The sequence below is a fragment of the Bos indicus x Bos taurus genome, chromosome 15, assembly GCF_003369695.1.
Source record: "Bos indicus x Bos taurus breed Angus x Brahman F1 hybrid chromosome 15, Bos_hybrid_MaternalHap_v2.0, whole genome shotgun sequence".
Lineage (NCBI taxonomy): Eukaryota > Metazoa > Chordata > Mammalia > Artiodactyla > Bovidae > Bos > Bos indicus x Bos taurus.
The window spans coordinates 42,253,364-42,266,114 of NC_040090.1; the positions used below are offsets into that span (position 1 = coordinate 42,253,364).

At 49.9% G+C, this 12,751-nt stretch overlaps 1 protein-coding gene across 5 annotated transcripts in view; it reads right to left on the bottom strand.

The window, feature by feature from the left end:
• The window catches only part of MRVI1 (murine retrovirus integration site 1 homolog), a 126,312-nt gene that overhangs the window by 55,377 nt on the left and 58,184 nt on the right, over window positions 1-12,751 (bottom strand). For 2 of the 5 annotated variants that reach the window (XM_027563270.1, XM_027563272.1), the window contains exons 3-8: window positions 6,328-6,428; window positions 5,150-5,220; window positions 2,634-2,807; window positions 1,495-1,572; window positions 734-786; window positions 484-528 (exon numbers count right to left, since the gene is read on the bottom strand). In XM_027563270.1, the coding sequence (XP_027419071.1) occupies window positions 484-528; window positions 734-786; window positions 1,495-1,572; window positions 2,634-2,807; window positions 5,150-5,220; window positions 6,328-6,428 (522 nt within the window). Of the gene's footprint in view, window positions 1-483; window positions 532-733; window positions 787-1,494; window positions 1,573-2,633; window positions 2,808-5,149; window positions 5,221-6,327; window positions 6,429-7,736; window positions 8,079-12,751 lie in introns of all 5 variants that reach the window. The other 3 variants (XM_027563269.1, XM_027563271.1, XM_027563273.1) reach the window with 2 other exon arrangements.

Here is a 12,751-nt window from a genome sequence, read left to right on the forward strand (position 1 = left end):
AGTTCTATTAATAGATGAGATTATATGCTATGCTGCCCTTGACACCACCTTGAGCAGTTGACTCTGAGCAGATGTGGGACTCTTCCTTTGCTCATCAGCCAAGATAAAGTTTTCCGGGTGACCCCCAAGAAGAGCCTCAACTAGGGGCTGGAGCTTCCCTGCAATTTTCATGCAAGCTGACTGGAACAGCAGACTTGCCCAGCTTTTGCTGGGTCCAGAGGTCCCGCAGGTCTCCGGCAGCAGCCTGACTGGGGCTCTAGGGCTATGAGCAGGACCACCATGGAGGTCATCCCCACTAAATCCCACCTCCTCACCCCTCCTCCTCAGAATTCTAGTCAACTCGGGGCAGAGGAAACTTCTAGCCTCCTCAGCCTGGACCTTCCACTCACGCACACCCACTGGCAGGCTGCCCAGGGCCTAGCCTTCTGGGACACCGTGTCTCCTACACTCAAATCATCCCAGTTGGGCAGAGCTCAAACTCACAGACTCTCCAAGGTGAGGTGAAGGGACTTCGGCCTCATCCCCCTTCTGCTGGAGAAAGTAAACACGAGTTAGCCAGCCACGTGAAGAGACCCTATCTCCTCTTGAAACACCCTCAAGGAGACCCTACAGTGGTGTCAATGCCTCCCCCACCCAGAAGCCCCACCCCCAGGGGGTCATAGGGCACCTCTCAGGAGTTAAGGGGTAAGAGAAGAGACTAGCTGGCATAGAAACCCCACAGCAGCCCCATTACCTGTGGCGGTGCTCCGGGCAGAGGGGACGGTGGGCCACTGCACACATCCAAACCTAAAATAGTCCAGAAGCTGCTGAGTGATGCCCAGCGCCCCCAGACTCTCAGCTGTCCTCCCCACAAGATCCTCCCTTAGGTCCCTCAGGCCTGGAGCCAGTGTTTGTTGAATACCCCTCACAGTGCTGCTCTACAGGGAGCCCTCATCTAATCATCACAGAAACCACATAAGCAGGCTGGGGCAGAGGGAGAGCAAGGCCACACAGCCAAGAGAGTCAGCACTGGGCTCTGAACCTGGGTGGCCTGGCCTGAGCCTGAGCTTGCCCTGCAGCTCTGACCAGGGCAACCTGCTCTCCTGGGCACCTCACTCCTTCCCTGGCTGAGCTTCAGTTATGGCTCTGAACACAGCCTCATGAGGGGAAGCAGTCAAGATACAAATTGCGGCCCAAGTAGAGGCCTTTGCAGTAAGCTCTGAGGTCACCTCTCTCCAAGGCCTCTCTGGACAAGGGGCCCCAGTCACAGCTCACTCCCACCACCTTGCACGCATCCTCACCCTGGGCCAGGCCCACTTCCACGTGCTAGCTCGAAGCCCTGAAAGAAAGCATATCCTCCTCTGAGGCTGCCCAGCCAGGCCCCGGGGGAAGGGGCCAAGAGAGGGTCCTGATTGGGAAGCCCGCAGGATGGGAGCCCTGGGGCCCAGGGGAGGGACTGAGCCACCACCCAGCAGGAGGAGCCAGGGCAGGTGACTTCCGGGGACTGGACCTTACCAGGCGGCGTGGGGACGGTGAGGGAGTTGCTCTGAGAGGACGCAGGAGAAGCTCCGGGGCTGAGGTTTGGGGAAACAGCTGTGGAGACACACAGATTGGCCAGCATTAGTGAAGGCTCAGGACTTCAGTCTGACAAAGACATCCTTTCAGATCGTCTCACCCTTGGGGACCGGGTCTGCCTCGTCGGGTTCACAGGCTGATTCTCAACTCTATACAAGGCCCCTGCCATAGCCTAACCCCTCCCTGCCCCAACAGAGGGGGCACTGAGGTCACTTAGGGGTGACAGACGGCAATTTGGATCTTACTCCTTGGTCTGCCTGGCCTCAACCCAAAGTACCTTCTAGAAACAGAGGGCCTGGCATCGCTTGGCAGGTATAGGTCCAAAGGCTGTACCTCTTAGGCTTGTCAGGATGCCCCTGATTTTAATTGCACCCCTTGTCTCCTAAGTACATTCAGACTTGTCTAACTGACCCAAATTCTTGCTCAAGAAAAAAGAGTGACTTTAGCCAAAGGGTTAACAGGAGGATTTCAGGGTCCAGGAAAACCTTCTAATCCAGAAATTTCATAAAAACACCAAAGACCACCTTCCCTTCCCCTTAGTAGCTAGGATCCTTCCCAGGGTCTCCAGCTGGAGGTCAAGGAGAGGGAGCCCAGTGCCGGCCTCTCCTGACCTTCGCAGAGGAGGTGCCCATAGAGCAGGCCTCCTGGGGATGGTGAGATGCCATACAGACCTGACTTGCGGGGTGGCCCAGGGGTCTGTGCACACTGGCATCACAAAAGGGTTTCTCTTCTTTCAGGGTTCAGGGACTGGGGAGCCCAGGTCAAGTTCACCAGTATCATATGGGCTAGTATTTCTTGGCAAAGCAGGAGGACACAATGGTAACATATAGTCCCCCAAAACTGAAAGGTAAGAGAGTTTTCTGGGCTAGAGTTGCGTATTTCAGAGCTTCTGATATGGGGCAAGATGCTCTCCCCTCACAGGATCCTCTTCATGAGGCTCAGTCCTCCTGGGGCTTAGAGGCCTGGTGGCAGGTGCTTTGAGGGCACCGCTCAGAACCAGGGCTCCTGCTACAACTGATGCCCAGCCCTCCCCACCCCCACCCTTCAGAGGGGCTCAGAGCGGCCACCTGGCCTCCTACCTGGTGAGGACTCTCCGGGACTGCTCCTGGACTTCCTTCCACGGCGGGTCAGGAACCGCTCGCTCACCAACTTGGCTTCCTCCAGTAGCGCCAGGTTTTTCTTCTTGTCCTCCTCTGAGATGCTGATGTCTGGCAGCTGGTCATTGACCAGGTCAATGACGTGCCCTGCAGGGTCTGCAGAGGCAAGTGAGCTCCAGGTGAGACCCATGGAATCCTTGGTCCCTAAGGGCCTCAGCCCTGCCCCCAACCCCAAGCCCCCAGCCCACAGATGCTGCCCAGAGTGGACTCGGCCAGCCAAACTTCGGCCCAATTCCAGGCCCCGGAGAGGGCTCCGAGGGGACAGACAGGCTCCCTCAGCAGGCCTAGCCCCACCAGCCCATGGAGTGGCATGCCTTCTGCCACAAATGGCCATGAAATCCCCCATGAAATTCCCTGTCCTAACTTCTTCCATCAGGAGCCCCACCCGTGCTGTCTGCTCCCCTAGTGTCCTTCCTTTGGGTCTCTGTTCCTTTAACGAGCCAAGGACACAATTCTATGGCTACCTTCCATCGTTTTGCCCTCTATTCACACTGTTCAGCCCTGTGCTGTGCTAAGTCGCTTCAGTCATGTCCGACTCTGTGTGACTCGATGGGCTGTAGCCCACCAGGCTTCTCTGTCCATGGGATTCTCCAGGCAAGAATGCTGGAGTGGGTTCCCTTGCCCTCCTCCAGGGGATCTTCCAGACCCAGGGATTGAGCCCGTGTCTCGTCTCCTGCATTGGCAGGCGGGTTCTTTACCACTAGCGCCACCTGGGGAGCCCCTCTATCCTTATTCTATCCTTCTCCAAAACTTACCCCTATTCTTCTCCAAAGCTGCCCCTTCTCCAGGAGACTTTCCCTGGGTGAGTGGTACCACCTCTCACCCAGCTGCTCAGAAACATGAGAGACACTCCACACTCTTTCTTCTTTCTCAGTCCACCCAGGTCCCACCAACTCATCATCAAGTAAATATCCCTAGAACCTGTGCCTCATTGCCATTTTTGCTCATCAGCTGTAACTTACTTGCTCAATTACATCAGCACCTCCCAGGTCCTTTCCACCCCCGGGTTACCTGCACCATCCCATCCTCTGCTGCCTCTCAGAGTGACCATCCCGAGAGCCTCCTCTGACCATGCAGTTCTCCCGCCTCAGCTCAGCAGGAGTCCTCATGGTCTCCAGGGTAACATCAGATACCCAGCTGGGCCCAACCGCTCTTCCTGATCCCACATACTCCTCTCCTCCAGCCCCTCTGTGGTGAACGGCTCCCGCTGTGCCTCTCCAGCCTCCTTTCCTCCTCCTTCCAGTCAGAGCTCCCCAGTCTCTACTGGGTGAAGCTCACTGGAGTCTCAGTCATGTTGGGAAATTAGGAAGGAGCTAAACCCTGTTGCCCACCTCGTCTCATGTACCAGTAATGGAACTGTGTACCATCCTCAGCCAGCCAACAAGCTCAGTCCCCCTGGGTGGCTGGCTCAGAGATGGCCAGGTGAGGCAGTGAGAGGCAATTCTGAGAAAGGTGTTGGGTATATGGGAAAGAGGAACTCTCTTTTCATTGAAGGGGTATAACTTGCTCATAGACATTTTCCCAGAAGTAAACCAACACACAAGAGAGGAGACTTGGGAGAGGAGATGAGATGATTGCTCATGACCCAGCGTGAGCACCTGGGGTTAGCACACCCCGAAAACACAGACCCTGGCTTTTATTTTTATTTTTTGGCATGAAGTAGTATAAGCTGTATTTCTTATACATATTTCTTATGTAGTATAAGAAGTATTTCTATGATGTGAGAGTCCTAACTAATAACCACAGCAAAGCATTCAGTTGCTCTGTTAAGGTTCCTGTTCCCCAACAATGTTGCTTCTTCCATCCAGATGACCTTTCCTCTTGTCCACCTCTCTAAGGCACAACTCAGGTACTCTCCCGTCTGGAATACCTATCCAGCCTTCCCCGTCTCTAGCCAGAACTGGTCCCCTTCTTGACTCAGTTTCCCTAACACTTCTGTGAAGGACCTTGCCACACAGTGTCTTGATTCTATCTGTTCACTTGTCAGTCTCCTCACCGACAGTGAGTGACATGCAAGCAGAGACCACACCTGTATTTGTGATGGTCCAGAGCAGGCTCTGAGATACACTGCGGAAGGAGAAGGTGGTTGGGGCAGCCAGCCTTGCAGCTAAGCACACACCTACCTGGATGTGGGCCTTTCTAGCTGGGGGCAGAGTGCCTCACCCAGCCCATCTGTCTCCCTTTGCCTCAGCTTCCTCTGTATGCCCAGGACTTGTCTTTTTACCAAAACAAACTAAAATCAGATATAATACTTCTGGGCTCAGACACAGAGGGCTCATCGATTTTGCCCTGTTGGGCTTCTAGGGACGGACTTATCTGAGAAACAGGAGTGGGGAAGCTGGCCAAGCTGCCAGACCTCAGCCTTCCTACTCAAACAGACCTTCAGCTGGACCTCTACCTCTAGTTGCAGAAATAAGAGAAATCAGCTTAGCCCTTACCCACAGAAGTCAGTGAAGCAGTGGAAACCTTCAAGTGTCGGTGAGAAAGCCTCCTGTGGGGACTGTGGGCTCTGAAAGACAGGACAGAATCACCTTGTTAAGAAAATTGGTCCACAGAGCATGTAAATAGGTGTCTAGATGCTTGCCTATGCTTTCTAAGTCATCCTAGATCATGGCTTTCAATCTCATCTAAGCTTGGGATTTGGTAGAAATACACATTCTCAGGCCCCACCCACCAACAGGATCAGAAACTCTGGGGATGGGGTCCAACACCCGGTGATTGATTGAACAAGTCCCATCCTCCACCACCAGGGGCTTCTGATGCTCGCTAAACCACTTCCCTGAGGAGAGGTAACTGTTTATCAGGGCTCAGACTCTGAGCATCTAACTTGCAGAAAACTCATAAAATGTGAATAATTGCCTGGTAGAGATGCAGATGATTTCTGTTGGAGAAAAAAGATTAAAAAAGTAAGGTTTCATTGTTCCGTGAAACATTAACCTATTTCATATCTAACTGAAGCAATCTTATTCCAGCTTTCTTGTCCTCCTCACTGATTATATTAAGTATGTCCATTTCTTGTATCCTCTTTTGAACCAGCTTTGTATTCCTGTTGGCCCCCCACCCCCATTAATGAGTTAAATAAATCTTTGACACATAAATCTTTGACACATGCTCATTACATATCTGTATTAGGGTTATCTTCATAACTTTTTGGAAATTATACTTAGGCCATCTCATTCTAGGTAGACAAATGCATGAGGTAGTGCTGTGTAAGACAGGCAGTGACATCTCTGTGCCTGTGAGCCAGTATTCCTCCCACGAGGTCATCTGCCACACAGGCAGAATACTAGTCAAGAATCCACATCTTCCAGGTCTGTTTGCAAGTATATGGACAGATATTACAGGAAACTCCCCTGCTATGACTTGTGCTTTTCTTAAAGGTTAGCCAAGTGCAAAGATCTGAATCCAGGAGAGAAAATAATATGGGGGAAAGGGAGATAATGGAAAAATGCCATGCTCTCTCTCTCATTTCGAAAAACCGTTTGGTTTTATTTCATCAATAAAATCATCAAGAAAGAAGAAAAGATTTATTTAAAAAAAAAAAAAAAGAGTTGTCTAATCCCACATGCTAGGAAGTAGTACCCTTTATTGCATAGATTAGGCACAGAGGATGTACCTGTTGACCGGGTTTTTGTCAGTTTCTCCTTCTGGTGAACTGGCATCCCCAGTCAGGATGATGGTGGGTGGACTGCAAGATATTCCTGTGGTGGCAGGGTCCTGGTGATTTAGAACAAGAACACAAATGGAGTTAAGCTTCCAGGAGCTGGAACCTTTATTCCAGCGTCATGATACCAGAGCCTTCTTGAAATGGGCCAAAGGAAGTTTATTTGGATTATCCAGAAAAAAGAAAAAGAAAAAAAGTTTCTCCATCATTCACCTAGCTTAACTTGGTCTATCTTTTATGCACTAAGATTAGGAAGCCACAAAGCAATCCCTGGTTATTTCTCACTGCTGCTGCTGCTGCTGCTAAGGCACTTCAGTCGTGTCTGACTCTGTGCGACCCCATAGACGGCAGCCTACCAGGCTCCTCCATCCATGGGACTTTCCAGGCAAGAGTACTGGAGTGGGGTGCAATTGCCTTCTCCATATTTCTCACTAACAATGTATTAATAGAAAAAGAACAGTGGAGTCCTCAGGCTGCAAGCAGCCTGCTTGGGGAAGGATGCAGGCCAGCAGAAAAGGTGGCGACATATGTGTTCCTGACACCCAGTGACAGTCCTCCATGTGGCTGATGTGACATTTCAATAAAGTGATTTGTTCCAGGGGTAATGGAACATGGTGTTTAACTTTTATCTTTGTGAAAATGTTTATATAAATAAACAAACATTTCTGAAATAATAACAAAAGTTACAGGCCAATCCTTAAATTTTTGAGATAGTTTGCAACTACTAAGCAAAATAGAACAAAACTTCTAATCATCAAAATGAAAGTTATTACACTGCAGATTGGAGCAGCTGTAGTGAAAATGGTATACTGTTATGCTGCTAATGGCTGTGTGAGTGGTAAAACCCTACGTATACAAATGTAACATACAAATGTGTATGTTCCAAATATGTATAATAAGTACTTGTTGAGTGAGTAAATGAATGAATGAAATAAAAGCATGCTGTATAGGATATACAACAAAATTCATAAAGATACATGTCAACCTGTGGATCTGGAGATAGAAATAGGACCAGTGAACAGGAACAATAATGTCTTTGATTTCTCTGCCACCTGCTGTCCCAGTGTACCCACCTCAGAATTGTTCCCAGTTATATCTGGGAAACTCTCTGGGGGTCCTCTTTATGACCCTTCATCATTTTCCTTCTCCTTGCCCTGCTCTCCCACACTGGTGTGTGCTGTTCCAGCCCTCTGCAAATGCCCTACTCCCCCTACCAAAGGCCTGTCTCCCCATGCTCCTGAGCATGTCACACCACCTACAATATCAGTGCAGCTTCCTGGAGCTTCAGAGAAGTGGGTCCCCACAGCCACTTTCTGTGGAGGTCATGTCCTTCTAGAGTCCCTGGAGATTAGTGCTCTTACCTCTACTGGCCTCGATGAAGCCATGGCCTGGGGGCTGCCCTCACAGAGCCAGGCTGAGCTGTGTTCTTAAGTCCTTGGCATGCAGGAGTTGGCTTTTAGCAAGGTGGGGAGGAGGCCCTCTCTCCTTTTCACATTATTCTTTCTTGTCAAGTGGGTACTATACAGAGTCATCTGGACTTCTTGATTCCCACAACTTTTAGTGAAACCAGCTCTTCCATTTTCATCTGCGTCTATTCCCTCCCTTAGCCTCAAACATGAAGCCAGGTGAGCTGGGGAAGAGTCTCTGAGTCCAGCCAGGGAACGCCAGATCCCTGTGTTCCACGATCTTTCAGCAGGAGGGAGCTGTAGTGATGAGACAGGGGGAAGCCCTCAGAATCCCTGAGCACATGGAAGGAAACTTCAGACAAGGACTCTGGCTGGGTAGGAGTAGGAAGCAGCATTGCCTTTTTCCTTTTCCTTTGGAAGACTCACACCCTCAAATTTCTGCTCGTCATCCACTAGTTGTGTGTCCTCGGGCAAGCTACTTGACCTCTCTATGCCCCATGATAACTCACAAGGCTGATGTGAGGATTAAAAATAATGTTGAGAAAGTACCTTAGCACAAGACTGATATATAAATAAACAGTCATACCACTGTCAAATCACTTTTCTCTCTCGCTCAACAAACACATTTTAGTTATGCATCATGAGCCAGAAGCAGTTTGAGATACAAAGACCCTCATGAGCTCACAGACAAGCAAGGGATACAGAGAAGTAATTCATACTGATAATACATATAAGGTGATAAGGGATGAACCACATTCTTTGAAAGCTCAAAGGAAAGCAAAGCAAACTCTCTTATGAGGGGAGCTGGAGAAGACTCTCCAGAGGAGGGGACATTTAAGCTAGCTCCTAAGGGATGAATATGAGTTTGCAATACAAAGATATTAGAGGAGGGACCTCCCTGGTGGTCCAGTGGTTAAGAATCCGCCTTGTAATGCAAGGGATGGGGGTTTGATCCTTGATTGGGGAACATAAGATCCTACATGCCATGGGGGAACTAAGCCCACAAGCCACAACTAGAGAGTCTGTGTGCCACAACGAAAGATACCACATGACTCAGTGAAGATCCTGTGCTGCAACTAAGACCCGACCCAGACAAATTTAATTAATTAAAAGTAAGATATTAGGGGAGAGGTTTTGGGCAAAGGAAACAGCATTAGTAAAAGGCATAACAGCACTAAGGATTCATGAGGGTAGCTGGAGCATAGACTATGGAGTAGGTGAAATAACTTGCTTACTCTTCCCCCACCCCTTTCCCTCTCTCCCTCTCTCTGTTCCTCCCCCCAACCCAGCTTAGCTCCATTCATGGTGTAGATTGTTTTACCCCCCTTTTTTTTAATGAATGACACAAAAGTTTTCAAAAGTCTTAGAGTCTAAGAGAGCGGCCAGTCTGTAAACTTTTGCACATTATTACACTTTATTCTGTCTATTCACCCAGCAAACATTTATTGAATGCCTACTATGTGCTAGGGCCTACGCAGACAAAGGTGAACCAGGACCTCTGAAATACTCCGCTCCCCCCAGCTAGCACAGTGGGAGGGGAGTGAGGTAGAAGTAGCCTCCTCCTCACCGCTACCCATCCTAGGTAGGGTCTCACCGGTCCAGTCCCGTTGGGTGCCCTCAAGGTTGACGCTGTGAGGTAACTGGTCTCCAAGGCACTGGAGGAACTGTTTTCCAGTGGAGTTTTCCCTGACTCCTGGTGAAAGTGATGAATATGAGTCACTATCCAGAGGTGATTGTCATCCACAGGGTTGCTGGTACCCTCACCCAGAGGAAGGTCAAGGGCAAAGATTCCCACACAGAAAGGCAGAAACGAGCTCCTGGCGGCGAGTGCCAAGTGTGTAAATAAAGACTGCTGCTGCTGCTGCTAAGTCGCTTCAGTCGTGTCTGACTCTGTGTGACCCCATAGATGGCAGCCCACCAGGCTTCCCTGTCCCTGGGATTCTCCAGGCAAGAACACTGGAGTGGGTTGCCATTTCCTTCTCCAATGCATGAAAGTGAAAAGTGAAAGTGAAGTCGCTCAGTTGTGTCCGACTCTAGCGACCCCATGGACTGCAGCCTACCAGGCTCCTCCATCCATGGGATTTTCTAGGCAAAAGTACTGGAGTGGGGTGCCATTGCCTTCTCCAGTAAATAAAGACACACACACACAATTTGAAGTTGCTTAAAAGCCAGGAGGCACAAAGCAATCAGGGAGAAATCCTCTAATCCCCTGATGGAATGCCCTGGAAAGTCCTCATGCTCTCCTTCCAAAGTGTACAAAATATACACTAATAAAATCAAATTGTTCTCTCCTTAATCAGCTCACAGAAAGCTCCAGGCAATATCTAATTTTCTGCAAAACTGTTTTTGTGGAACATTTAGTCTTGTGCTGGCTGGGTTTCACTTTAACGGGGGAGTCAGCAATCAGGAGAGAGTGTGGGAAGATTCCAGAGGCCCTGCTGGTGAATTCTGCCAGGTTTTAATGCCGTGTAAATACTCATCCTTGCTCCCGCTCTGAGCTGCCAAAACAGAAGGTAGGGCCTCAAGAAAGCTTGTTGGGCGGCGCATTCAAACAGAATCTACCAGGCAAGTTCCTGGCTCCAGGACTTCAGGACTCAGGCTCTGGAGCCACACTAATTCACGATACAGCTTTTCACATTAGTTGTGTGACCTTGGGCAAGTGACCTCACCTCTCTGTGCCTCATCTATAAAATAGCTATCTCACAATATAATTACAATTCCACAGACTGATGTAGAAATAGGATTGCCAGATAAAATACAGGATGCTGCTGCTGATGCTGCTAAGTCGCTTCAGTCATGTCTGACTCTGTGGGACCCCATAGACGGCAGCCCACCCTGTTACATTTGAGCTTCAAATAAACAACAATTAATTTTTTAGTGTAAGTAGGTCCCAAATACTTACACTAAAGTATTCAGTGTAAAGGAGCTCTGAAGGTAAAGACTCTGCCTTCAGTGCAGGAGACCAGGGTTCGATCTCTGGGTCAGGAAGATCCCCTGGAGAAGGGAATGGCAACCCACTCCAGTATTCTTGCCTGGAGAATCCCATAGACAAAGGAGATTTGCAGGCTACATTCCATGGGGTAGCAAAGAGTCGGACACAACTGAGTGACTAACACACATGTCCCAAATATTGCATGAACATAACTATTTCATTTGCTAAGTGTGGCAGCTCCAGACAGTAAGCTTGTAGAAGAGCACCCGGCAGCTAGTAAATGCTCAGTAAGTGTCAGATGTTATAGTCTGTTATTGGTACCGCTGGGGCTAAATTAATGACTTTGGAATTTGGTTTGGAGAAGACTGTTGTTCTTAGTTTTGCATCTATACGAACTTTTGGAGTTCAGTTAGGAGGACCTTGCACTTCTGGTCATGGAGCCACGGAATATCTTCCATGGGACACCCACAGAATCAAGTAATCAAGCACTCCCAGGGAAGCCTACATCAAAGGCCTCCTTCACCTGGCTCCACTCCCTCTCTCACCACCTGCCTCTCAGACAAAGTAGAGATGACTCTTACCTACAGAAGAAGCAAAGAAACAAACATGGATAGAAGGAAGTGACAATTAGTCCCACCTACTGCCTGCAGGGCCCTGCCCCAGGCACTTCCTGTGTGTTTTCTCATAATCCTTCCCGCATCTCTGAGGATGAACCTCAGGACGCCCACGAACAACATGGGGTGAGAATGTCTCCTGATCTCACAGAATCGTGCAGGGGAGATAAGACGACGAAAGCAAAAGCCCTGAGTGTGAAATAGGGGATTAATATGTTTCTTTTCTTTCTCCTTTTTTCACATTTCAATTCCCACTTAACCAACAATAAAAACCAGACTGTCCAGGGTTGCATAACCCTGGGGAAGAGACAAATATCAGGCCTGTTGGCCTTCCTGCCACACACGCTGGCTGTACAAGTTGTCTCCAGGTCTTGGGTCTCACCTTCCCTGATTTCTGGTGCCCTGCAAGCCTCTGACGTGCCTCTCTTATTCTTCCAAACTGTACCCTACCCAGTAAGCCCCTTCCTCCAGGAAGCCCTTCAGGCTGAATACACAGCTGGAGGAAAGATAGCAGGGGCACCCTTCTCACCTTCCAGGGCCCAGCCTCCCCAGGGATCCGTTCCCCTTCCCTGGAGTCAGCCGAGCACTGCGGGAGCTGGGCCATCTCCCAGCAAGCTCGCCCTTTAATAAGCCAGCGGGTCACATTTTGTTCTCTTTAAATAAGCCTTATAGAAACATTTAAATGTTTATTTCGCTCATAAATTCCCAAGAATGCACCACAGTTTCCTAACTGCCTGGGCGCAGGGATAAATATAGGCCAGTGTCACAGACGGGAATATTAGCTTCCTTTCCCCCATGTCACGTGACGAGCCCTGGCTCGGAAGCTCTGAGCAGCAGACCAGCCCCAGCCCAGGCAGGAGTGGGGAGTTTAGCTCCTGCGCTGGGACCCTGGCAGCGGGTCTGGGAGAGGCCTGTGCAGGCAGGCAGTGTGGGGTGGTGAAGTTGGGAGGTCTACACTGCTCGGGGACCTCGGGCAAGTCACTTAACTTCCCTGGGCTTCCTGTTCTCAAACATTAGTTGGAGCAAATAATCCCCATTTTCCAGGCTGGTTTTAAGGGTGACAGCGGCAGTGAGGGTAGTGACAGAGGGCGGGCACTGCTGTAGCTGTGTCCCCAGGCCCCTCTCTCACAGCCCGAAGGGCAAATAAGGACTGTCTCTGGAGAGGACGGCCCTGGCCGCAAAGAGGATTAGCACTCCCGTGACAGGATAAAAGGATTCTCTGGGGACTTCCGAGAAAATGATTATTCCAGCAATGAGTCCTAAGAGCATGGGAGAGAGCAGAAGTGCCTCTGCTGAGCTCGGCTGGACATGGGGCTCCTCCCTGCCAAGCGTGGAGGATCAGATTCTGGCTCCCAAAAGGTTCCCCGTTGCCCGCTGTGTGGATTTCCCCGTCACTCACGGCCTGCCCTGCCTCTGTAGATCCT